The sequence below is a fragment of the Sceloporus occidentalis genome, unplaced genomic scaffold, assembly GCF_023333645.1.
Source record: "Sceloporus occidentalis isolate IW3139 unplaced genomic scaffold, rSceOcc1.0.p SCAF_64, whole genome shotgun sequence".
In the NCBI taxonomy this organism is placed as follows: Eukaryota; Metazoa; Chordata; class Lepidosauria; order Squamata; family Phrynosomatidae; genus Sceloporus; species Sceloporus occidentalis.
In genome coordinates, this window is record NW_028317044.1 from 270,007 (window position 1) to 296,517 (window position 26,511).

Consider the following 26,511-nt stretch of genomic DNA (forward strand, 5'->3'; position numbering starts at 1 on the left):
GGACCCAATGGAGCAATGGATGCAAGCTCCAGGAAAAGAGATTCCACCTCAACTTTAGGAAGAACTTCCTGAGAGTAAGGGCTGTCCGACAGTGGAACAAACTCCTTCCTCGGAGAGTAGTGGAGTCTCCCTCCTTGGAGGTCTTTAAGCAGAGGCTAGAGGGCCATCTTTTGGGGATGCTTTGATTGAGATTTCCTGCATGGCAGAATGGGGTTGGACTGGATGGCCCTTGCGGTCTCTTCCAACTCTGTGATTCTATGAATCTATGCATTCTGCCACATTCAGAGGAATTGCTTTTGCAAGAAGGAAGGCCTCATGAAGCCCATTTTGCAAAATGGATGCTGCAACGTGGCTGCCCAGCGCATGCTACAAGGAGAAAGAGCTTTGCGTTTAGCAGGAAAGGCCATGGGGCTAGTCCTCATGAGGTCCTCAGCTCTTTCAGCCTGGGCTGCCATCGCTGCTGCCGAAGCCCAACGAAAGCAAGACCCAGACAGGGAGTCAATGGGTTGCAGGCACACACCTGTCCCTCTTTGTTGGGGGCCAGCACGTCCATGGGGTCAAAAGGCAGAAAGAATGGAGGGTTTGTGGGGCCAAACAACCAAGACCCTGCAGCTTCTGCTTCCCTGCCTCATGACTGACCAAAAATAAATCCATTTTAAAAATGCATGGAGCATTTTGGTGGGTGCCAATGTATTGCTCTGGCCCCAACAAAATAAATACACTTGTCCCTCCATATTTGCTAGGGTTAGGGGCACAAGAAACCTGTGAATATGGGGGAAAAGCCATGTTTTTACCCGACAGGACACCTCTCTAGGAATCTCTAGGTCCTCCAGCGCAATTCAGTGGCCAACGCCCAACAGACGCTGACCATAGAACTGCGCCAGAGGAGCTACAAAGGCCTAATGGAGTGGTCTCTCTAGGAATCTCTAGGCCCTTTAGTGCAACTTTTGGTTAAAGTTGACCATAGAGTTGCACTGGAGGACCTAGATATTCCTAGAGAAAACATATTAATCAAATCCGCAAACATAAAAGCCGCAAATATGGAGGGATCCTCAGAAAGAAGGGCGGCTCTAGCCTAGCGAGGAAGCAAGGCCAGCAGCCATTTTAAAACTCTCCCTCAGAGATAAGAGGTGAAAAGCGCGCCAGTGAGGCGGACGCCATTTTAAAAATGTCTCCTCAGGAGTAAAAAGGAAGCAAGGCCTGTGGCCATTTAAAAACTTTTCCTCAGAGATAAGAGATGTAAAGCGCGCCAATGAGGCAGACGCCATTTAAAAAATTCTCCTCAGGAGTCAAAACAAAAGGGACTTTGTTAAACACGCCAGCAAGGAGGGCACCATTTTAAAAATGTGTGTCTCCTCAGGAGTAAAAAGGAAGCAAGGCCTGTGGCCATTTTAAAACTTTTCCTCAGAGATAAGAGATGTAAAGCGTGCCAATGGCACCATTTTAAAAATGTCTCCTCAGGAGTGAAAAGGGACTTTGTTAAGCGCACCAGCGAGGCGTACGCCATTTTAAAATGTCTCCTCAGGAGTAAAAAGGAAGCAAGGCCTGTGGCCATTTTAAAACTTTTCCTCAGAGATAAGAGATGTAAAGCGTGCTAATGAGGCGGGAGCCATTTTAAAAATTCTCCTCGGGAGTAAAAAGTGACACTGCCAAGGCGCCAGCAAAGGGGGTGGCCATTTAAAACAAAATTCTCCTCAGGAGTAGAAAATGACTCTGCCAAGCGCGCCAACTGAGGCGAGCGGCCATTTTAATTTAAAAAATCCCCCTCAGAAAAACAAAGGGCCTTGCCAAATGCAAAAGCGAGGCAAGCCGCCATTAAAACAATTTCCCTCAGATTTCAATTTCACATTGAAGTACGCGATTTCCTTGTTCTAGAAGGTTCTGAACGGTTCTGCGCAGGCGCAGTATAACCCCATTTGTGTGAATTCGTGGATGACCATTCAAAGAATTGTAGTGATAGTTAAGCAACCTGTCCTTCCATGTCCTATTGCATTGTGTTAGAAGGAAGCTTTGCTCAGTGTTTACCTCACAGATTTTATTTTGTTATGGGGGGAGTGGATGAACCCAGCCATTCCCAAGGACACACCTCACTCCACAACTGTGTGTCAGATTTATGCTAGAGGCTATATTTCTGTGTCTGAGGCCCTCCAAGCTTCAGGGGCCCCTTGTTCTTCCATGGTTGCCTTTCCTCTGCCGCCTGAAGAACCAGCCAGGAAGGGCTCTCCATTGGCATCCCTGGGCCTGGCGCTCCTGCCACTTCTGCCGGACAATGGCCGCGGTGTCTGAGGCCATTGTCTTCACAGCGGCGGCGCTGGAGTCCTGCTGGGCCAGGGTCTGGAGGGCTGTGGGGAGAGGAGATGAGAGCAATGGAGGGCTTCCAGGCATTCCCCAGGACATTTCTAATCTAGGGTAATGACACTTGGTCCCTTCATATTCCCTGAGTTAGGGGCACAAGAACCCCGTGAATATGGAAAAACCACACATAACAAAAACACCCGAGAGGACGCCTCTCTAGGAATCTCTAGGTCCTCCAGCGCAACTCTGTGGTCAGCCATAGAGTTGCACTGGAGGAGCTACAAATGCCTATAGAGTGTCCTCTCTAGGAATCTCTAGGTCTTTTAGTGCAACTTTTAGGTAACATTGACCACAGCGTTACACTGGAGGAGCTACAAATGCCAAGAAAAGTGTCCTCTCTAGGAATCTCTATAGGTCCTTCAGTGTGACTTTTGGTTAAAGTTGACCATAGAGTTGCACTGGAGGAGCTACAAATGCCTAGTAGAGTGTCCTCTCTAGGAATCTCTAGGTCCTCCGGCGCAACTCTGTGGTCAATGTCCGACAGACACTGACTGTAGTGTTGCTCTGGAAGAGCTACAAATGCCTAGCAGGGTATTCTCTCTAGGAATCTCTATAGGGCTTGCAGTGTAACTTTTAGTTAAAGTTGACCACAGTGTTGAACTGGAGGACCTAGGTATTCCTAGAAAGGAACATATTCATCAAATCCATGAATCATCAAATCCGCAAATATGGAGGGATGGGTGTACTCTCTCCTTTCCAGAAGGAACACTTTTAGGTGGACTCCATTTCCCAGTTGCCCATGCAAGAGTTGAGGGATACTGGGAGTTGGAGTCCCCCCAAAAGGTAGCTCTGCTCTCTCCGCTTATGATTTCTTTTTTGGGCTGCATGATGCAGGGATACAAGTGTTAGACCAGCATCCCAAGAGGCCCGAGTTCAAATCCTCTCCTCTCAGCCCTGGAAACCTATTGGTTCATCTTGGGCAAGTCACACTCTCTCAGCCTGCAATGGATAATAGGCCCTGCCAAGGAAAGGCTAGGAGACGTCAAAGTGGACTCCAAGGCCCATCCTCACAAGCGGATGATGGAGGGATGGGAAGGCGCTGAATAATGATGGAAAGAATTTGAAAAATAATATATTCCAAACATGGTTGAAAAACATGTTTTCCAAGTGTTGAGAACCTTAATGAGAAAAACCATAACCAATGAGAGTCTCTACATTTTGCTAACATGACTTGTTTCTCGAGGAGAAGAAAATCAGTGCTGAGTTACATCCCTGGTGCTGAATCAACTCCAGCAGGTTTCGTTGTGCTTATTTCTAGGGCTTTCCGAAGTGCTGAACCTATTGTGGGTCGCTGCTTTTAAGGTCGGACTAGAACCCAGAGCTGCAAAAGCTTGGCCTGTGTATTTCAGCACGTTTCTCACCAGCCCCGTTGAAAGGACTGGTTAGACCAGCTTAAACCTGGCATTTGTGCGTAAATGTGGACCTGGCCCCTTGTGCATTTTGGACAGAATCCTATTGGCCAACTAAAAGCAGACCCATTGAACAGTAAACCATTATTCGTGTAAATCTCACTGATTCCATGAGTCTACTCTAAAAAAAGTCAAGCGTACCAACAGGAAGAAATCTCTTGTGCAGCCCAACTGGACGCCAAGGGGACCACCACCATTGCAAGGACCCCCCTTTACCATCCTCAGAAGCAGATCCTCCTTCACCAGGACCCCAAGGTCTAGGGCTGGCAACCATACCTTGCAAGAGGGGCTCCAGATCCAGGCGTCCAAGGCGGAGCGTGTCCATGGTCTCCATGAGGATTCCTTATCCAGGGAAAGGAAAAGAAAGGGTTCAGCCTGGATGGTGAAGAGGACAGCCTCACCCAGTGTAGACCTCCTGCCCTTTCTGTTCCTCCTCCGATTCTATAGGTACCAGAGAGTGGAAGGGAGGAAGAAATTTGGCCAGGCCTGTGCCCACCTCTGCCCCCAAAGGATGGGGAGAGGGGGCAACCTCTTTGACTTCCTCCTTCCTTGCTCACAATGTGGGGGGTGTTTGTGACAGACACACCTGCCAGTTTGCACGCTGCCAGCTGGATCTCCTCCCAAGCACAGGACAGAGACTGGGGCACCTCAGCCAGGATGGTTTCCAGCAGTCCCGGGTCAGTTAGAGCCTAAGGAAGGAAGGAAGAGGAAGGAAGGAAGGAAGGAAGGAAGGAAGGAAGGAAGGAAGGAAGGAAGGGAGCAGGGAAGAAAAATAAATCAAAATGCCCAGCGTCCTTCCCTATATAGCTAAGAGGGCTGGACAAGGAGCAGGTCAGCAAACCAGAGAAATCCCCTCCCGAGTCCATTCCTAGCCTCCTTCATATATTTTCCCAGCCTCCGACTGCAAAGACAACACGAAAAGTACCCAACAAAAGTCACTCATACAAATGAATTCTTCCATGCCACTGGACAGCGGTTAACGTTCGGCCATGGTGCTAACAAGGACCCCGGGACCCATATGCCAGACTCCAACCCTGCAAGAGTGTGGTTCCCTCACCAAATGCCTGCAGACGCGTCCCATCAGGCGAGAGTGATGTGCCCCAGAGACGTCCGTCAGGAGCAGCCCAGCCTCCATGTCGGCCAGGAGGTCCTGCAATCCCACAAATGGGGCACATGCCCCCAGTGCCTCCCAGCAGGCCTGGAGGAAGAGATGGACACAAGTCAAGAAGCAGTCAGGGAAGCATCCTTGCCATAGGGAGCCCTCCAGCCCTGGTTCAGAATTGTCCCTACTTTCTTCAGAGTTAGCCTGTTGCTCCACCAGGACAGTCTTCCTAAGGCCAGAGACTCTTCTTTCTTGGAATCTGAATGGGCTGGATTCAAGTCCTGCCCTCCAGAGCAGCAGAAAGCAAGCTCTCATCCACCTCCAACTGTGATGCAGGCCTTTCAGGTATTTAAAAGTGCCTGGCATTGTATTACCTCTCTAGGCTAAGCTGACTTGGCTCCCTCAACCATTTCCCATAAGGTTTGTTTCCAGACCCTTTCCCACTTTGGTCGCCAATGGGATTCTGGGAGCATCAGTCTAAAGACGAAGAACCCTTCAAAGGTCTAATGTTGAGGTGCACAGAGAGACAGAGGGTTTGTTTTTTTGTGGGGGAACTCATCTTTTTTGGAGGGTCTCACCTCGGCCACAACAGGGCTTGAGTCCCTCAGGTGCACCAGGAGAGCAGCCAGGCCGCCTCTGACAACCACTTTGGCAAAGGACGTGGTGTGTTTTGGTGTCACCACCACGGCCAGCTGCCCAAGGAGCTCAAAGGCGGCAGTACGAAGGTCGCCATCCATCTGCAAGAAAAGAAAGAGAAAAAGAAGGGTGAAACAGAAGGACCATCTGATAAGCAAGAAGGCTGGGCTCACTATAAGGGTGAGCTGCAGACTATAATGACCATTGGCATTGCATGGTAGACATCTGTATCTCAGTCTTAGATTCCTCCCAAAGGGTAACTTTTGGAAGATTCTGGAAGTCCCAAAAAGTTCTTTTTTCCAACTGAGGAATCCTTTGACCACCCTCTGGATGGGGATGTTGTGGGTTGTAGTCCCACTGAAAGGGCGTGACTCCAAGCTTGGGCTTCCTAGTCACCATGGTTTTATATAGCCTCTACCATCAACCACACAATCCTGCCCCATCTTGGGTTTCCTTGGAGGCCCAACAGTATTGAGAAGCCAGATTTAAGAAAGCCTTCAGTCTGATTTTTTGGGACCAAAGCCAAAGCCAAAGGAAAGCTCTCAGTGAGGGACTCCAAGGGCCACCCAACTCACATGCCAGAGGTGCTCCTGCGCCTGGCTGGCCATGGCTTGGAGCATATGTCTGCTGTGCTTTCCGAGGCATCCGCCCGCCACCACTTTGCGCAGGGCATCCAGGCCCTCCCTGGCCACCTCAGGGCTTGTGGGGTCGCCTGCTGCTTGGAGGAGAGTCGCCAGCAAGGATTCCTGGTGCTGCTTTGCCTGCAAAGAGATCATCCTCTCTGTCACTGGTTAAGCTGACCGCCCCCCCAAAAATGTAGCATCCAATACCCCCAAACCTTTTGCCCTTAGCGGGAGAAGCCTGGGGTAAATAATACTGGGTCAATGTGCAGCAATCCCCACCTTGTCTTTCTACCTATTGCTCCTCCCTCTCTCCCTTCCCAATCTTGTCTCTTCCTCCCTTTGTTCTTGTGAAAACTAAAGATGGGCATCATCAGTTTTGTCTTACATCTTCCAGGTTTACCTTATTGGCTATTCAAGCATCCCAAGACTGAGCAAAGGAGATCCCATTTGCCAGCATTCACAAAAGGCCCATGACCAGAGTTGACTGCATTGCAAGACCTCAGCTCCTTTTCCAACTGAGATCATTCTGGTCATATATTGGAGCTGCTTTATTGCTACAGTCTAAGACAAACCTTGGCCCTTTCATAAATCCCAGCCACTTAGGCCAACAGCCAGGAATTCTGGGAGCAGAAGTCCAAATCGTCTGGAGAATCCAGGTCTGGGAATCACTGCTCTAAGATATTGTGTATGCACAGTGCCCCTTCTTCATGTGCCATAGCCACTCATCTCGTGTCCGGTCGCCTTACCTCTTGCGGAGTGGTCTCCACCATGTTCCCCAGCCCTCGGACAGAGATGGACCGCATGGAGGGCCCCCCATCCTTGGCCCTGGCCAGCCAGCCTTGCAGGAGGAGTGGAAGGGTCTCTGGTCTGCGATGCAGCAGGGGCCCTGAGAGCTGGAAGACCCCCCCCCCAAGACAAGCATTAATCTCCCCAAATGGGGAGCCTTGAAGGCCAGGCTGGAAGGAGGCATCTGCCCAACGTCTGTTCAATGAGCACTCATTTGTTTAAAGTATAAAACAAAACATAGACTTGTAGAATATCTGAAAAGAAGGAAGGCGGAAGAAGGAAGATGGAGAAGATGCATCCTGGACAGTGAGAAGGGAAGAGGTCCTCTCTGAACCATAGGGGAGAATCTCAGCACCTAAGACTAGATCTGGCCTTCTTGGAAGTCTAATGTGTCCCACTTGGGTCCCCCAGTTGGCTGCACTCCATGATGGCACTGTTTTGGGCTTTAGTGTTGAAACCCCCCCATTCCAAAAACCTGAAATGCTTCCCTCAGGCTTAATGACTAGCAAGAAAAGCCTCACAAAGGAGGGAGTCATGCTGGATTCCAAAGGAAGTATCTTTTTGTGTTGTAAATGGATGTTCAGTTTCCTGGACTTTGAGAATTTCCCCTTAGCCAAAGGAGGAGACACCAGTCTGCAAGATCTGCCCCTCCAGACCATCTTAACTAAGAAGAGAAACAGCAAAATGCAGGCCTGTAACATCTTTGGGTTTTTCCCTTCCATTTGATTTGTAAACCCTTTGCCTGAAAAGCTTGCAAGATGTATGCTGTGAATTTTGGTTGCCTTGATAAAGGTATCACTGTTGGGTGGATTTTTGTTGTTACTGGAATTGCTATATACCCCTGGATGTTTGCCCAAGATACAATCTCACCTCCGTGCAGAAGGCCAGGCTGAGGTCCTTGGAGGCTGCTCTAGAGGAGCGCAGGGAAGGGAGGAGGCGACGCAGCAGCCCATCCAGGAAGGGGTCCTCTGGGCATGTTAAGAAAGCCCTAGGAAGGGGAAGCAGAAGTGTGCCAGGCGACCCAGACCACAAATACCACAACCTCCTCCTCTTCACATGACCGTCCTGCAACCAAGAAGCTTCCCAAATCTTCCCAAGACAACACAGATGTAATTCTAAGTGCCAGACCTTTACCCTCCTCTTTGCAAATCCCTCTTCTCTCACCTGCCCAGGAGGGCGGCGCCCTTGAGGCTGCTCCCTGGCTTCCTCAGGATAGTCCAGGCGCCTCCCAGGTCCAGGTCCACCGCAGCCTCAGGAGAAGCTTTGCTGAACACAGCCTGCAACACCCCAACGGACAAGCTAGAAGGAGGAGAAAAGCCACAGAGGATGAGGAAATGGCTCCCCTTGCAAAGTCAGGGGGCTGCAGTGGATGGAGAAGGGGAGAGAAAGAGTGGGCTCAAGGGAGAGTCAAGGGGAGAAACCCTCTTTGGAGGAGGCCTTGGAAGAGTCCCCAGAGAGCTTTGGGCTGCAACCTAGACTTTGAGGGAGCTCTCCAAGGTCCCAAACTTTTTGGGGAAGAGGATCCATCACTTTGGGGAGTTCCTTGGTGCAGAGAAGGAAGGGAGAAGCAATGGAGAAAGAGGCAGGGACCTTACCCACGAAGCTCCAGTGGTTCTGCTCGATGCTGCCTGTTTTCTTCCGAAACAGAAGAGGTTTCCACTGTTGGCATCTCACTGCCCTCTTCTTGGCTGAGTTGCCACAGGAGAGTGCAGCAGAGGGCAGAGAGGAGGGAGAACAGCCCAGTGCAGCTGTCCAGAGCCAGGACCACATCCTGGAGGGCGACAAGCACCTGGACCAGTGGAAAGGGGGGAAAAGATGGCATTAGAAGAGGCTGTTGTGGTTGACTGGGCCTGGGAACAGCTTTCAAAGCATTCAAGGAGATGTCTTTCCCCACCTCTAGCTTTGCAGGGATCCTTTGATGGGGAACCTGCTCTCTGAGGAACCATTTGCATGCAAAGTAAGGGCTCCCATGTTAGTGTGGTGGTGAATCTACTTTGGGGTTTTGTCCATACCTTCCAGAACACTATCGAAGATGCTGAACCTGCCACAGCCCTATGGGGGAAAAGGGATCTGGCCCCAAAGCCTCTCCAGACCTATAAGCCTGAGCTCTCACCGGCACACAGTCAGGGACATGGACTTCTTCTTCTCCTCTTCCTCCTCCTCCTTTCCCTCCTTTGCCTGCTTTCAGCCAGCTGAACAAAAGCTTCAAGACTGGGACTGAGAGATCCTTGTAAGTGGCGAGCGCAGTCCAAAGTTCCTTCCTTGCCCTGCTGGGAATGGCGCCATGATGGTCAGACTCTACTTCCCATCATCCCCACCCAGTCTGGACAATTGTTGGGGATCATGAGGTGTGTAGTCACTGACATCCAGAGGTCCACCCCTTCCTCAGCTTGACTCTGGCTTTGCCCCCTCCAGAAGCTTCTGGCCTCCAGATGTGTTGGACTGTCTGGCAGGGGATTCTGAGAGCAACAGTCCAAGTGAAGGAACGACAAACCCAAGCGTGTTCAGAATGACATTTTTTAAGTGGAGAAACACTTGCTTCCTTCTATGCTCCAAAGCTTAGGCCATACTGAGCCTCCAGCTCAGTAGAAAGGATGATAAAACACCCCCCAAGAACCAGAAACCATCTGCCTGAAGCAACCCTCCTCTCTCTTTGCCAAAGACAGAGCCGGTCCTCGGCCAAAGACGCACCTCGGAGGAAGCAGCGCCTGTTCCAGGAGAGTGGCACAGGTGGCCTTGCAGTGGTGCTCAGCCAAAACGCAGACGGCGCAGGCCAGGCCCTGGCGCGGATTGGGCTCCTCAGAGTGCTGCAGCTGGGAGCAAATGATGCTGACCAGGTTACAAATCTGGGAAGAGGAGAGGACAAGGGTGTAAAACCTGTGGGCCACACACCTCTCCTTCCCGGCGTATTTATACACCTGTGAGCCCCATCATCCAATGAAGCTTTTGCTCACATGGCTGGGTAGAGGAGTGTTAGCCCTTCCAGATATTCAGGGCACCAAGTCCCAGAAGCCCCATCCACCACAACCGATGGCAAGAGCTTATGTGAGTTGTCGTCCAAAACACTGGGCAGATGTAATAACGTAAAATAAAACAAAACAAATGTGCAAGCAGTTTTCAGTTTTAAGCCAAAGATCTAGTGCCTAGTCCTGCAGGGAAAAGCCTAAACATCTGCACAGTGTGATCTCCCAAGTGATGCAAAGAAGGAGGAGTGGACCCTCCCCACTGGTCAGCTTTTGCCAACCTTTGGCTACTCCTGGAGATGATCACCTTTCCCCTCCAGGCTTAATATGCCCAATGGATGTTCTCTCCCCACAGCCCAGCCTCACCTTGTCCTCCAGGTCCATTTCCCGTTCTGTTACAGCCACCTCAAACCACAGAAGGGTGGCCTGGTCACAGTGGGCACTGATGGCGCCCAATTGCTCCATCAAGACCCAGAGGAAGGGCAGGATCTCCTCGGGGGGCAAGGACCAGCTGACCACCTGGAGATGGAAGGGGCACAGGAGGAACATGGTCACAAGGGGCCCACCATTGTTCAGCACTTCTGTCCTACTCCTCTTTTGAGGTGAGACCTATGGACTGGAAGGGGGCCTAGTTGATGGGGACCGCCAGGTGCCCACCGTGACAGACAAGATGTCAACCACACTTGGGAGCACTTCGTCATGCCCCTGGACCAATAAGCTATGCTCCTTGGAGCAGGGAGGGGTGCCACATGGATTCTGGGGCTGGCTTCATAGCTGTGCTTTACTGGGCACATTGCTGAGTCCAAAGTGAGATCCCAGGAGCCTTCCTGGCAGGAAAAGCAAAAGCAGGAGAGAGGGGGAAAGAGGCTGAATTTTGGAACAATCTGCCACTGGGTCTCCAAAAATCTCCCCTACCTTGGCCAGTTGGCGAGAGGCAGCCTGAATCCTCTTGGTGCTCTTGCGGTAGATATCCTGTCGGATGCAGCGCAGCCGCCATCCCTCACTTTTGAGCTTCTGAGGGAGAGTGGCACCTGCAAGAAACATCCACAGCAAAGAGGGCATGGGTGGCATCCAAGCTCTGCCCCACATGGCAAAATGAGGGTGCCTTTAATAGGTTGTCCATTAGCACTGGCATCACTGGGCAACCACCCTGTAGTTGCCCTCAGGGTTGCCAGATCTGGAGTCCTTTCTTCAGTCCTCAAGATGAGGGGTAGGAATCTCAGAGGGTGTGTGCATCTATACTTTCCTCTTTGGTGTTTTTGATCTGAATGACATACTCTGTGCATCTGTGGCCTCCAGGTATGCCACTCAGTGGCATTATGTGGGGCTGCTCCTTGTAAGGTCACTGAGCCTTGCCCAGCTCATTGAGGAGTCACCCTTTGTTCTCAGATTTGGGGTGGTCCTGACTTGGCACCCCCAGCTGCCTGTCTCTGATGCAAACATCTGTACAAAATCTCTTTTCCAATCACATCACTCACCTTGAAGGCTCAGTAGGAGCCCAATGCAGTCAGATACGCCTTGGCGGATGGTGCCCAGTGTGTCGTAAGTCAATGGTACCAGTGCCCCAACCAGGAGGCTGAAGGAACCCCAGTGGGCCTGTGGCTGAGAAGAGAACAGCAGAAAGTAGGAGGTATTTACATGACTTATTAAATTAGAAGCCGTTTAAAGATAGCCATTAAAAATAAAATAGCATCGTAAAAGCCCTTCCATTACAAACCACCCAGCTCCCCAGATGGGATTAAAGATAAAACCTTTACCAGCCAAAAGCAATGCTAGTAGACAGGACATATCTGGAAAAGTTGCTTGCATCAAACCTGGAGCAAGCCTTTGGGATTTGCAAGAGGGAGTATTCCTTGCTGAGGAATCTCTGCAAGGCATTGGGTGGTGATGGCAGAGGATCCGGGTCTGTGGATGATGAGACATACTCACCAGAGTCTTGGTCTTCTGGCGCCGGGCCCTGAGCAAGTGGGTGCCAAGTTGGACAGACCGGGCACGCTCCCATTCCCTCTCAGATGCCAGGCAGTAGCCCAGGAGCTGTGGGGGAAATGGGAAGGGAGTGTCCTTATTCCATGCCTACCAAGGGCCAAGAGAGGCTGGTCATCGTAGAGAAAGCAGATCCAAGTGGGTCAAGCCAGGTTCATGAAGATGAAGGGGAGCATGGAGGAAACTCTCAGCCAGCCCAGAGGCCAGTAGTCCAGATAACCAAAGGCAAAAAGGGGTGAAAAAGGGAACCCCACAAAGCACATGAACATGGAGAGCCCTGCCAGTTAGGAAGGATGAACAGTTGTGAGGAACAAAGAATCCCAGCAGGTACTGGGAAATTTAGAGGCAGCTGTTCCTATTGAACAGACATTGATGCCTATGAAGTTGTTCCTTCTCTCTTTGCAGGACTTCAGAGGAAAAGGGTGTCTCTTCAGAATCTATCAAGTCCTGCTGAGGAGGAAACCCTTCCGTTATTTCGGAACAACAATTACATCAGCCCAGTGTCCAGGGCATGGTGAGTCTGCTCTGGGTTTTAGTACGAACTGCATAAGGTGCTGGGCTTCTTCTTTGGCAAAGGGTCTGGAGCAAGGACATCTGTGTGTGGGCAACCAAGAGATGCCACACTGAGGTCTAGAAGCTTGGGGTTGAGGAAGGGGGCCATCCTCCTGCCCTGCTCACCTGTAAGACTTGCTGGAGCCACCCTGAGCCCTCTCGATCATCCAGAAGGGTCTCCACCAGGTCCGACAGGGCCCCCAAGGCCCCCCGGTACAGAGCCTGGAAAGTAGAAAAGAACCGGCAGCCACCGGTGGGTCAGAGATGGGTAACATAGCTTTTAAAAAATTAAAGTCAAGAGAACTTGCATGGTCTAGTGGTTTGAGTGTAGGACTGGGACCCTGGAGATTGGGGTTCGATTCCTTGCTTGACCAGGGAAACCTCTCTCTCTCTCTCTCTCTCTCTCTCTCTCTCTCTCTCTGTGTGTGTGTGTGTGTGTGTGTGTGTGTGTGTGTGTGTGTGTGTGTATATATATATATATATATATATATATATATATAATTTGTGGTTTTCCCACTTTCACAGGAGTCCTGCACTCTTAACCCCAGTGAATGTGGAGGACCCACTGTACTTTGAACTTGTGGCTTCCAAAATTTGGGGCAGGATGCTCCAGCACTTGCTCACCTGACTGGCATCTTCCACAAGCCCTGAAGGCGGGAGGGCAAAGAGGCGGCCCAGGCAGAGCTCCGCCAGCCTCAAGTTCTCCTCGGGGCTCAGCGCCTCAGGCACCCGGCTGGGGAGACAGAAGGAAGCAGCTTGAGCCCCCCAACCCATTTCTTGGAGGTTGGAGGAAGGATAAAGAAAAAAGCCTCCCTCAAGGACACACTGGCCTCATCCAGATGCCTCCCTTTCGGGGGCATGGCATAGCACCTAGGGGCAAAGGGAAAAGATGGCAGCCCCCCTCCCTGCCACCAGCTGGTTCTTTCCCTGCTGCCATTTTGCTTTCCCATGCAGGGGCTGGTGGTCTCCCTTGGCTGGAGGCTCCGGGGGGCAAGGGTCCTTTGGGTCTTCCCCTGGTTCTTCCCCTGGCTGCCTCCTGACACTTCAGAGAGCTGGGGCCCATCTCTGTGGCTTTTATGGGACTTGCACATTTGTCTGTACATGCTCAGCAACATGGATCCAAAAGAGAGAGAGAAATTGAGGAAGAAAGTTAGGGTGGTCATCTCTGAAATAGGGACTTGCCTCAAGTGCCGGAGGGCAACCATTGTCTCTTGGCAAATAGGGGAGTCCAGGTGGTCCAGGGGCTGAGCTTTGAGGAGGGCCTGGAAGAAAAGACAGACAAGGAAAGTCTCAGCTTTCTACTCCTCTTAAAGGAGCTTGGAAAGTTATTTTTCTCAGCTGCAGCTCCCAGAATCTGGTTGGGGGATTCTGGGAGTTTCAGTTGAGAAAAATAGCTTCCTTGGGCTGTGGCAGAGACATTTCCCTCTCCTATTTCGGCCTCCCCCTCTCCATAGTTAGCACTCACCACAAGATGGTCCAGGAGGTCTTGCTTTTGGGGCATCTGGACGTCCCCCAGGCCCTGGATGGCAAGGCTGACCTCAGACATGCTCCGGGCGAAGCTCAGGGCCAGTCCAGTGTCTCCTTTAGCTCTCTGGAAGGAGAAAGAAGGATAGGGATGGAGAAGAAGCCCTGGAAGGGGGCAAAGGAGGGACCCCAACTTTGGTGTGGGGTGCGAAGGACAAGGCATTTCTCTGAACAAGGCTGGGGCCCTGATCCAAAGTCGCGTCACTAGCTTCTGCCACCCTCACCACATCCCTGCGAGGTAGTTCTGCCTGGAAGAACCATTACTAATAGGAGTGCTATTATTATTAATATTAGCAGTACTAGCATTAGTATTATGATGTCCTAATACTATTATCTGTGCTATTATTAATACCTCCCATTATTAATATCATCATCATCATCATCACTATCACACCACCACCATCACCACCATCTTCTCCGTTCTTATCAGTTTCATTAAAAACAATTACATCGTTTTAACATTCCCTCCCCACCAGAACAACACAGGCAGCAGCAGCAGCAGCACAAGTAACACCATTACTCATAACTTACTATTTTCTAAACTCCCTGGTGCAGATGCTTTCAAGAGCCACCAATTCCCTGCCCTGGGGTATATCTATATAGATATAGATATAGGTATATAGATGACCCCAGGGAACCCTTCCAGCTCTCCAGCCAAGTGAGTCTGTAGGTCAGTCTCTCTGGGGCCCCATCTGGCTCCAGGGGCCAAGGGCCGTCCCTCACCTCCAGGCCTCCTGCGGTCAGGTAGTGGTGCAGCATCCGGCCAACGATCCTCCCCAGCAAAGGGGGCAGAAGCTGTTCCCGGGGGGCATGGCTAATAGCACTACCATAGAGGCCCAGGAGGGCACTCTTCACGCCACTCTTCTCCGGCTGAGGCAAGCCCTGCAAAGGGAAGAGGGAGGCTGGCTGGGCCTTTAGGAGGCTCACGGACCCCTCTTTGGAGGGTCCTTCCAAGGAGACCTTGCCAGGAGAGCATGTCCCATGTTTCAGCATGCAGAAAGGCTCAGGGACACACCATGCAGTTGGAAAGGCCTGGCTTCAAGACCTTTTGTCAAAGACTGGAGGTGGTGATGGCCAAGACCAACAAACCGGTCAGCTTCCCTCTGGACAATGTCCCCCATCATTGCCAGCTAGGAGTGGCAGTCAAATGCCCATGGAGGGAAACAAGCTGGGGAAGACAGGTCTATGTTGGCACCTGGATGCTCTGCTCCAGTAAGTGGGCAAGGAAAGGAAAGTGGGGATACAGGGAGTGAAAGGGAGTCCCAAGGAAAGTCTGGACCTGGCCACAGAGCCGGCAGGTGGAATCCTCTTCCTCCGAGATTTCTGCCTCGAAGCGGCCCAGGGCTTCCAAGACCTCTGCCAGGTGACCCTCCGCACAGTAGACCAAGCACCAGCCCATGCCCTGCAGGCCAGACAAGAGGGTTAGGGTTAGGGTTAGGGTTTAGGGCCAGGGCTAGAAGGAGTTAGGAGTTAGGGTTAACTGCATGAACAGGTGGCATCATCAGCTAATAGACAGCTGTGTCAGAGGAACAGATTTGGGGTGCTGGGAAACACCCCAAATGTACACACACACATATATAAAAGGAGAGGGTGTGTGCACAAAATATATATTGGTGGCCTGGGAAACAGATCTGTTGCCCTGGGAAAGATGGCTGAACACTGCTTACTTTCTTGAACCAGAGATTCTTAGTCTTCTTATTGCAAAAAAAAAATTCTAAGAAATGTTTTTATCTTGTGATCCGTCTTGGGTCCTTTTCTGGGAGAAAGGTGGCATTAAAATGAAATAAAACAAATAACAAAAAGACTCTGGGAAGTTGATTCAGGGCAAGAGGATGACTGCTTCATTCCCAGAAACGGATTTGACTAGAAATAGATATCTAAATAGATTTAGATATAGCCCTTGGAATTAGATAAAACACAGGCCCTCGGGGAGAGATACATACAGAGCCATGGGAAAGAGCTACTTCATTCCCCTCCATTGGTTTTTTTGGGGGTCCCATCCAGCCCTCCGCCCTCCAGCCCTCTCCCCAAACCCACAGGATCCAGAGCTCCACTCAGGAGATGGGGTGCAGGAGTCAGGACCCTCAGAGGCAAATGGGGACCCCCAATTCACAGCACTTGCCTTCTGCTGGCCTTCGTTGGTGTAATCCGTGTGCAAGAGCAGATCCAGCAGGTGCCCCGTCACCCCTTCGGCATCTCTGGCCGCGGCCAGAGCCACCCCTGTGGCCTTGCAGAGGAACGCCTGGGGGTCAGAGGAGCATCAGTCATGTAGGGCCTGGTGGGCGGGGGGGGGGCACAAAGCAGCCAGCCCCTCCATGGCCTTTTCTCCCAAGGCAGTGGGCACTGACTTGCTCTGTGGAGGAGTCAGGCCAGAGTTGCCTCTGTCTGCTGAGTTCCTTGGCCAGGACCAGGTTCCAGCAGCCATCCTCTTCTTTTTCCTCCTCTTCCTCCTCTATTCTTCCGCTCCTCTTTTGTTGTATGGACTTCTTCAGGAACTGCCAAGAGAAAGTGGGATAGGAAGCAAGGTATTGGGGGTCCTGGTACCTTGGGAAGACCCCCTTGGGAAGCGCCAAGTGTTACCTCCAAGAGCTTCTTCTCCCATGCGGACAATGGCAGGGTATACTTGGTGCGCCCTTCAATGAGACAGAGAGCATACACAGCATCAGCCAGGGAAGTGAGGAAAGACATTACTACTACTAATAATAAGAATTATCATAGACTATAGAATAACTGCATGTTATCATAGACTATAGAAAATGTCTAACTGAGACCAATTGCTTTTTTTAAAGTCTCATCACAAACTCTAAGGCCCAACATCCACGGCAGGTACAGGGACAATCTCTCTTCTCTCACCTTCCAGGTAGCGGACCATGACCGGTACTTCCACCCACCAGTTTTCGGCCACATCCTTAAACATCTCCGGACGCAAGGCATTGAGCAGGAGCAGCGCGGCTGACCCTCGGCCGGACCCTTCCAAGGGGGAGACTGCCAGGCTCTGCCAGATGGAAAGCAAGGTAATGCAAGGAAAATAGATCTCATGCCATGCTACTGTAATGTGGTTTATGTGGGACTGCCTTTGGGAACTCTGCCTGATTCAGAAATGTGGCTACTGATTTCTGGAAAGGGCTAGCATGTTTCCTCCAATGCCAGCCAAGAGTTATTTAGGTTTCCTGCCTACTTTGAAAAGCACATATTCTGTCGGGGATGATTTGATTTGGATTTCCTGCATGGCAGGGGGTTGGACTAGATGGCCCTTGCGGTCTCTTCCAACTCTATGATTCTATGGTTCTATGATTCTATGGGACAAGGCGATGGGAAATCTTGCCAAGAAAACTTCATGACAGGATCACCTTTGGGTTGCCATAAGGTTGTGGCATAAGGCACACAATGACAACAGCCCAGCCACTTTGATCGTTGCATGCTTTCACTGTGACAAAAAAGCCTTCCTGGGGTGCACACTGTTTTGTGGAATGTGTTCTACTCTCATCCTAGCAAGGGAACCCCAAGTGCCCCCAAAGTCAAACACCAAAGCCCCTCCCCCCAAATTGCTTTTTTGTAGGCTGCAAAGGCAGAGCTTTCTTCTACCGCCATCACTTACCAAGAGCCGAGCCATCAATTCCTGGGGAGTCGGAACATTCCCTGAGAGAGAGAGAAAGAAGGAAGGAAGAGGGAAGGAGGTGGAAGAAGAAAAGCAGGACAGGAGGAAATAGAAAACATTGATTTTGCCATTTTATGTAAGGGGGACCACCATTTTACTACACTATTGTACATAATGGGACCTGAGGGACCCAAGGGAGGTAGTGGAACCAAAACCCAGCAGATACCAAGGGCCCACTGTATTTTTAACATAAAGGCTGGTTCTGTTATGGATGGTGCTCCTCAACCTCCGGCTGCCCACAAAGATGTCCTTTGGGATCCACTGATGAGGTTGTGCCCACCCAAGGGAGAGGTCCAGCTGGGACCCCTGGCCATCACCCACCTGTCTCCAGGCCATCTGGACTCTGAAGGACCTTCCGCCACCGTTGCTCCGCCAGGAGGGTCAGGCTGTGGCACAGAGGGGTGGCCACTCCGGTGTAATGGGGCTGAAGTACGTAGCCCAGCAGACGCACCCATAACTCCTGCAAAGTAGGGAAGAGGAGAGTCAGAGGATGGGATCCCCCCAAAGCCCCTTCCTCCCTCAGGGAGCTGGCCCTCACCCCATCCTGCCCCATAGGTTCCTCTCCTTCCAAGCAATCCTGGGGTTGCCCTGATCTCCCTTCGCAAGGATATGTTGGGGAAGCAAGGAATGGGGGCCCTGTTTCTCTAAATATAAATGTCTGATTTTAGGTGTGAATGTTTTTCAGTGTCTGCCTCTCTGCAATTTGGGGATAGAAGGAAAAAGTCATGGCTGTGTTTGGAAGCAGTTTTATTTGGGAGAACAATGCCTCATTTCCCATTTTCCTGCCTGCTCACAACTGCACCCCTGGATGGGACGCCTGTTCTAGTGCCTGCACATTGAGAAGGGCATTGCTCTCTGCACATGCTCCTCTTCCTTTTCCTCAGGAGTTCTCTTCCTATGCAAGTGTTCCTTTACTAGAACATGCAGAAGCATGCAGGCAGTTCATCTCTCTCTCTGCCCACCTGGCTGCCTTGCCTCCCTGAAGCGACCGCAACATGGAGGGCCTCGGTACCGACTCTCTCCATCGCTTTCTCCTCCAGGCCACCCAAAGGGAGCTTCTGTGTTGGGTGCATCTGAAAGGAAGCGGGGGGTTACAGTACTTGGAAATATCACTTCTTTAGATGGTGGCTCTCAGAATTCTCTCTCCAGCATGGCCAATGGCAGGCTCACCCATGAAGACACCAGACCTCCTGTCCGATCATGCAACTGGGGCAAGTGGACTGGCTTGATCCAAGGGCTGGGGTCCATTTTGTACCTCCATCCTCCCAACCAGACAGCGCTCAGCCCAAACTGTGGAAGGAACCCAGGAGCTGCAGACACCCTTAGAGTATCTAGACATGTTGCTGTGGGTCCAGAATCTGTGGGCCTGGTCTTTCAGGGAAGTGTGGTCCCAGTCCTTGGTTGGATATTCAAGCTCTCCCATAGACCAGCCATACATCAAGATGGGAGAAAGCATGCCCCATGTGCCCCTGGGGTTATTGCAGGGGAGGGCTCATGCATTTGGGCCCCCAGCACCCCACCCCCAAATCACCCCAAAGTGGAATCCAGCTGCACAATCTTACCAGTCGATGGGCAGACATGGCTAGCTGCAGAGAGATGTAGTTCAAGGACCAGCCTTCCACTTTCTCCAAGTAGCCAGCACGCAGGAGCTGCCCAATGACTTGGAGTGTGGCCAGACGGACCTGGCGGCCAGAGAAACAGGGTGAAGAATGCAACAAGAGCCACTTCTGGGGTCTCCATAATGGCTGCCAGCACACTTGTTCTCATGAAAGCCAGGTCTTAGGTTTCTGTACCCTGAGCACATCTTTGTTCAGAGTGCAGCTAAGTGGCCCTCACCTGGGTCTCATTGTCAGCCAGGACGACTTTCACTGCTTTCACACAAAGCATCCTCCGGCTCCAGAGCTCAGGAACTGAAAGAGGAAAACAAGAAGGGAGACTGTCATAAACCACTGGAATGGATGTTGGCTCTCTGCCCTGAAAGGTTTCCATTTGGGACTGGCTTCTTGTGCCTCAAAGATAAAGTCAACTAAACAGGGCCAGCTGACCGCTGGAATGATCAGCCTTTTAATTCTGGCTCGTACATCACCCAACCAAGGAAATACATTTTTGCCAGTCCACCTTGTGAGGTGTAATGGATTCTGCTGCATTAATCATGTGGTTAAAAAACAACATTTTGAAAGGGAAAAAGGTTCAAGTTGTTGCAGTTCACAGCCCACTTCCCCAAACTGTTGCCCTCTTGCAAGACCCCCGGACAGAAGGCCCAACGCATTTGAGAAAGGTGCCATCTTATCAGAGCCATCTCAGAGGGGCTAGCCTCACATGGAAGATGGAGGTAAGCTTGTTTTCTGCTGCTCCAGAGAGGTAGGATTTGAAAATACATGAAAGGAGAAAGAGGATTTCAACTAAACTTTGGGAAGATTATCCTGATATGAAGGGTTGTTTGACAGAGGAACAATGAACTAACACGGAACACAATGGGTTCTCTTTTGCTCAGGGAAGCTTCAGCTGAAGACGTCTTGCACAATGGGTAGGAGGTTGTGCTGGATGGCCCCTGCATTTCCCCTCCAGCTCCACCATTCAATAATGCACTCAAGGATGCTGTAAGCTGCAGAAGCCTACATTGCCCCATGGGTCCGACTAGGTGCCCCTTGGAGATTCCCTTCCCATTCAGCACTTCCATGCCCCTGACTGTCTTCTTTCCCCAGTCCTTACACTGAGCGCCAACGATTTCGGACAACGAACGGAGCACCACCAGGCGGACGCCCTCTTGGCCTTCTTCCAGCTTCTTCTGGAAAACCCTCAGCAGCTCCGAGGGATGCAAGCGGGCTGCAGGAAGGAGGAGAGAAGCCAAGGCACAGCAACTGCAGCTGCAATGCGATGCCAACCTGTGCCCTTCCAGGCCCTTCCTTCCCCCCAAATCTGTGCCCAGCTCTGCAAGTGGGGTGCAGCCTCCTTCATACCCAGCTGCAAGAAGATATGGGAGATCTCTGCGCAGTTCTCCTGGCTGTGCCATCGGGGTGGGTGCTGGTGATCTCCAGAGCTGATCTGGGGAAGGAAGAAAAGGAGGAAGGAAGGAAAAAAGAGAGGGGCAGGTTGCATTATCTGGGAAGGAAACTGCAACTGCATCATTGCAGGAGAGGTTCAGGTTGCATCACTACAGTCTGCTTTGCTCTATTCTGGCACTACTGTTGTGATATGAAAACCAGAATTCCAGGAGCTGGCTTTTGGGGACTACAACCCCCAGAATCCCCCAGCCAAACATGGGACACAAGGAGATATACGCCAAAGGAGCCGCTTTCCAAAGTTTCACTTAATATGTGGCAACTGCTTCTCTTCCCACCCAGCTTCTGCTTGCAATCAGAACTGGAGGGAACCTGCCAATTTATCCATCATTGGGGTATTAATAATAATAATAATAATAATAATAATTATTATTATTATTATTATTTCGATCTGCTTTTGTTTGCAGGTTTTAAGCTCTGAGGAGGATTTTAGCATTGGATTCCTGCACTGAGTCCTGCAGTGGTCTGACTGTTGTTCCTGAAGCAGCAACCCAACTGCCCCATTGAGAGCTGCTGCTTCTGTTCATCTGTGGGGTCTGCAATGCCCCCAACGTTACCTGGTGGGTCAGGGTGCAAGCGAGGGGCTCCACGTGTGTCCGTGGGATGGGGTTGCTGTTCACGAGAGACGCTTCCAAGATCTGGGCCAGTATCTGTAACAAGCATCGGAATCTGAATCTTTTAACTCTACCCAGATTATGCCTGAGCAGTGATCGGATTCCCCATGGCTGGAATATATGGGGAGCCTTTGGGCCGGGGTGCATCCCCCACACAGCAAGGGCCATGGAAGGTGGGTTCCCAGAAGCAAACAAAGAAAACCAGAGTGTGCAAACATGACCTGGTTCACCCCCGTCAGCTATGAGAAACGTGCAAGCAAGCGAGCAACAGGAAAATTCACTTTACATTTTCTTAAAACCGCCCAGCTGATGCAAAAAGTGAACCCTCAGCAAAGGCACTTATACAAATGCACCCTTTCAATGTCACATTGGGCCAGGATGCTAACAAGGACTCCAAAGCCCATCTGCTCAGAGGCAAAGGCAGCTCACACCAAAGATGGCCAAAGTAACCCCAGTTCCTCTGCACCCCACTTTATTTGGAGCAAAAGATGGGAAGGTGAAAGCGAGCAAGAGCCAAGGGGAAGGGGAACAGCGCTTGGTCCAAGGAGGAAAGCCCAGTGGATGCAGGACCTTCTCTTCAGTGACCCTGAGATTTTGGGATTTGCTCTGCAAGTAAGCCCAATGGTCCCCTCCCTCCTTCCCTCCTTGCTTTGGAGGCCTCCAAAGGGAGGAAAGCAGGAGCGATCAAAGCCTGGGAGGAACAAGTTAGAAAGCAACACGGCTACCAGCAAAATGTTGCCTTTTATTAGGGATCAAGGGCAGAAGAAAGCCATGCTGCAAAAGTAATGTAACAAGTAGGAAGGAAGCCAGGGAGTAACTTTTTGCTTTTTAAAGTTAGTTTTCCTAGTTGCTTTAAGATGTCAGTTTTAAAGGGTATTTTCCAAAGTGCTCTGATGGGACTCTTTGCTGCTATGCCCGCTTTCAAAGCCCCCCGCTGTGGGCACCTGTGTGACAAGGAAGGGCTCCACGCTGCTTTCGCCCTGCGCTGCCAGCAGAAGCATATCCTGGTGGATCTCTGTCTGGAAGTCCGTCCGGGGCAGGAGGATGCTCAGCATGGGCCTCAGCGCCTTCAGCACAGCCAGCTTCACCTGCCAGGGAGGGAGGCATGGAGGCATGGATGGAGAAGCTGCCTTTATACCAGCCCCTCTCCCCTTGCCATCCTCTTTCCCCTCAAGTCAGACAGCCATGGGTCCCACACATCAGGTCTGCACAACCAGAGAGAGGGATTATGGGCAGGCAATAGTCCTGAGCCTGCAGGACCTGAGAGCGGAGAGGTTTAGGACGACAGGGGTCTTGGAAGGTGTCTCATCCACAGGGTCATCATGGGTCAAAGTCAACTCAAGGGCAATTCACAACAACAACAACAACAACAACAACAACAACAACAGTGCCGGGGTCCCTGTGGGCAGGGTCCTTTCTAGGGGTGTGAACCCATTGGGGCAGTTCCTTCCTTACCTGGGGGTCCCTTTCGGGGAGCCAGGTGCGGGTGATGCAGGCATAGAGTGGGAAGAGATAAGTGGAGAACTGCTGGACACTGATGCGGGGGTATGAGATCCTCTCCCACTTCCGCAGGTAGATCCGGATGGCCCAGCACATCTGCTTCAAGGCTTCAGGGAGTCAGACGGTGGGCAGGAGAGAAAGAGAGGAGGATGAACATATTGGAACAACTGGATCCACGCAAAACTGCTTACTGCAAAATCCAAATTACACATTAGCAGTACAATACCTTTACCAGGCAACCAAGAGGCACAAAGGACAGTATGCAAGCCTGAGAAGCTCAGTGGCTTCTTCGTCAGGAAAAGGAGATGAAACTCATCCAGGAGAAGAAAAAGGGAAGTGCTGGAATCATAATGGGACTCTTCTCTTCTTTGCCTTGTTGGCATAAGAGATGGTTGAGGGTCAACTTTCAAAGAGAGAGCGTAATGCATTTTCTGCCTTTTGGTTGGCTGAACAAAGTCTCACTGAAGGGGCATTTTGGATTTTGTTGTGTTTTGCTGCAAAGCCAACAAAGCTACCCCTGAATATAAATATTGTTAAAACCATTTAGACAGTTTAAAGCTGCCACTTAGGCCATGTCCATCCCACCATGCTTATGGTGAAGGCAGGTAATCCCCACAAGGCTCTGTCCTTGTTGGATCAACATGAATGAATGCCCTTCCTTGTCCCACAACAGGAACCCCCCTCCACTCCCCTGGACCCCAAAGGGGCATTCAGCAAGGCAGGGACCCCTCACCTTTGCAGAGGGCCTGGCGCCTCTGGCCATCCTCCATCCAGCGGGTGACGGTCTGCAGGGTGGTCAAGGTGATGCCCAAGAAGGGGATGCAGCTGAACACTGACGAGTGGAAAGAAGAATTTGAAAAGAGCTGTCTAAATTGCACGATGTATTTTGGGGATACTGGATTCATTACCTTGCCCAGCTCCTTGCAAGTTTGGACTATAACCAGGAACAAACAAGGGGTGCTGGTTTCAGGGAAGAAGGTGAGCATAGAGGAGAAAGCTGACTCTTCAGATGCAGGAGCAAAGGGTAAAGCCCCTCTACCTGGGAATGCTTCTGACCTCCATCCATTGCTATTATGGCAATAATAGCAAAAGGAGTCTGGAGAAAGAGGGGGAGATGGAAGGCAGGGTCTTCACAGCTGTGGCTGGTCTGAGCCTCTGGGAAGATTACTGGATATTAGAATCATAGAGTTGGAAGAGACCACAAGGGCCAACCAGCCCAAATTCCTGCCATGCAGGAAATCTCAATCAAAGCATCCCCGACAGATGGTCATCCAGCCTCTGCTTAAAGACCTCCATATTAAGGGACTGTGAGCTGTTCATTGATGCCCCTTTGTTCTTAATACAGTGGGTCCTTGATATCTGCTGGGCTTTGGTTCCAGGGCCCTGATCCATGTATACCAAAATCCATGGATGAGCATCCATGGATGTTCAAGTCCCAGTGTATACAATGGGGTAGTAAAATGGTGTCCTTTATATAAAATGGCAAAATCAAGGTTTGCTTTTTGGAATATTTTTTTTTTGGGGGGGGTATTTTAAAGCTGTGGATGCAGAATCTGTGGATATGGAGGGCCGGTAGTAGACTGTTTGTTTTGATCTGACACTCAGTGTAACCATGTTTCTGATCTTCCTGGTGTGGTGAAAAGTCCATCCATAGGACCTCCTGTCATCTTACCGTTGGTGGCCGCAATCTTTCCCAAAGTGAGGAGGGTGAACTCGTCTGGCTGCACAAAGGGTTTGAGGTAGTGCTGAAGCTCCGTCATGACAGGATTGAAGTGGTGGCGGGCCAACCTTGCAAGGGTGTTGCTGGCGGCTGCCTGGAACCTCCGGGGCCCTTCCTCCCCCTGCAGAAAGCAATGTGTCAGATGTGAAGATGCATGGATTTCTCACAGGGTTTTACTAGGCAAGGAATCCTCCTCACAAGTGCTTTTTCAAGTTCCTTCCTCTGAAATGACACCTATTCGTTGGTGGTCTCCCATCCAAGTACTAACCAGGGCTGACCCTGCTCAGCTTCCAAGACCTGATGAGATCTGGTGCCTTTAGGGCATTCAGAGGAGGTGAAATGGCACAGCTCAATGCTGGAAATCTGTCAGAGACTACTCTGTATGCAAAATGAAGGGCTCTGGGTGATGAAGTAAAAATAAAAAGCTAGTTCTGTCAAGTTCTGCTGATGCTCTAATGCTTCAAGAACTGCAAGGAAACTGGAGCTTAATTTTAGCAAGTTGTGAGGAGCCACTTTCAATGGTGTAAATATGTAAAGAGAGCTCCCCCTGACTCTGAGCATGTGCAGAATGTCCTTCCTTCCCTTCAAAGTGGTCCCAAGCCAGCCACTCGCCCAGGCTGGAGGCTCCAAAGAGGCTCAAATCTCAGCACTAAATGAACCACCATTGGAAAAGGCTTACCAGGAGAGGCACCCTCAGGTGCCCAGAGGCAACTGCAAAGAACCTGCAGGTGGGTCCCACCTTCAGGCCGTGGTTCAACAAGGCTTGGAGACAGCGGTAGACGGCTACCTTTTGCCAGGCAGAAACCTATGGAGAGGAGGAACCAGGTCCAGGCATGGAGCAAAGGGTCTTTGGAGTGGAATAGATGATCTCCCAGTTCCCTCTGCAAACGGTAAAGAGGGCAGGGAGAAAACCCTGCGGAGCCACACTGACTGTCCATGGCAGAGCCCAGTGGTCACTGTGTGTCCCTGTTTCAGGCCTCCCTTACCCTAGAACCACATGCCCTCCCAACATTTCACAGACGAGACCCAGGACATGTGCAGCCAAGCAACAGCAGAGTGTGGTCAAGATGGCAAGAGTTATCAGTGAGGAAGAACAGACAAGCTGGGAGAAGGTGCAGCAGTTTGCTTTTGCCTGAGCCAATTGAGAAGGCAGGATTCTGCCATTTCCTCGTATTCCCTCCCTCTTGAGTTAATGCATTTTGAACTCAGTTTGCAACAACTGAAGGAAGCCAAGGCGGAAAGGGGAAAATGGGAAGAGGAGAGAGGAACTTGGACGCAGAGATGCTCCTGTTTGGACCAGAGGATGCTAAGCCAAAGGTGGAGCCAGGGCTTGGGGGAAAAGTGATTCTTCGTACCTCATCCTGATGGATCGTGGCCGTGAGGGCCGTCATCACCAGTGTGGGTTGGCTGTGGGTCGCGCCAGCATTGTGGTCAGCCTCCTCAGTCTGGTTGCCCGCTTCCAGAGATGGCAGTGGCAGGCGGCAGCGGATGGAGCAGAGGTGACCTGAGATTTGGTTGGGAAGATGAGCAAGGAAGAGGCAGCAATCACCACTCCAAAAATTCACTCTCGTTCCCCATCATCCGGGGAAAGAGGCATTTCCCTGCAGGAACACTGGCAATGAAAAGATACAAAGCCACCCTGGTCTTTCATATCAATGGGTGCAGTGCTGTCTATGGCAGTGCTTCATAAACTATATGATATGGGGGACCCACAAACATTTACACCCAAAGTGCCGGGGAATGGCACCATATTTGTACCCATTGGTTTACAGTTGCTTCTCCCTTGTTTGCAAACTCTCCAGCGACCAGCTGCCAATGGCTCATAGACCAGAATGGCACTGGCATGGTTGGATGTGTTGCAAAATGGCAGGACAAAAATCACAGCCCAGAGTTGCATTTTATCCTAGAGGAACTGCAACCTCCAAAGGGTTGTTTTCCTGCGCCACTTTTGGGTTCTCCTCTCATCCATCCCAAGGAGCTCCAAGCCACTTACCTTCATCGGATGGGTCTCCCTCCTCGGCCAT

General features: G+C 51.1%; 1 protein-coding gene across 1 annotated transcript; it reads right to left on the reverse strand.

Moving 5' to 3' along the window:
- Positions 1-2,031: 2,031 nt before the first annotated feature.
- On the reverse strand, positions 2,032-26,511 carry LOC149287017 (maestro heat-like repeat-containing protein family member 2A). The gene is made up of 42 exons (XM_089493509.1): positions 26,481-26,511; positions 25,843-25,991; positions 25,167-25,292; positions 24,440-24,608; positions 23,501-23,599; positions 22,723-22,874; positions 22,212-22,355; positions 21,211-21,303; positions 20,552-20,636; positions 20,304-20,417; positions 19,428-19,501; positions 19,154-19,273; positions 18,762-18,881; positions 18,554-18,664; positions 17,913-18,051; positions 17,532-17,572; positions 16,787-16,928; positions 16,514-16,566; positions 16,282-16,428; positions 16,056-16,175; positions 15,213-15,335; positions 14,621-14,815; positions 13,875-14,000; positions 13,592-13,671; positions 13,034-13,142; positions 12,536-12,631; positions 11,804-11,908; positions 11,353-11,476; positions 10,790-10,905; positions 10,241-10,393; positions 9,603-9,757; positions 9,025-9,178; positions 8,507-8,700; positions 8,076-8,210; positions 7,782-7,899; positions 6,872-7,018; positions 6,078-6,263; positions 5,445-5,603; positions 4,822-4,962; positions 4,351-4,453; positions 4,041-4,106; positions 2,032-2,342 (listed from the first exon to the last, which is right to left on the reverse strand). The coding sequence occupies exons 1-42, from the start codon at positions 26,509-26,511 to the stop codon at positions 2,155-2,157; spliced, it is 5,202 nt and encodes a 1,733-aa protein (XP_089349635.1). The 3' UTR covers positions 2,032-2,154.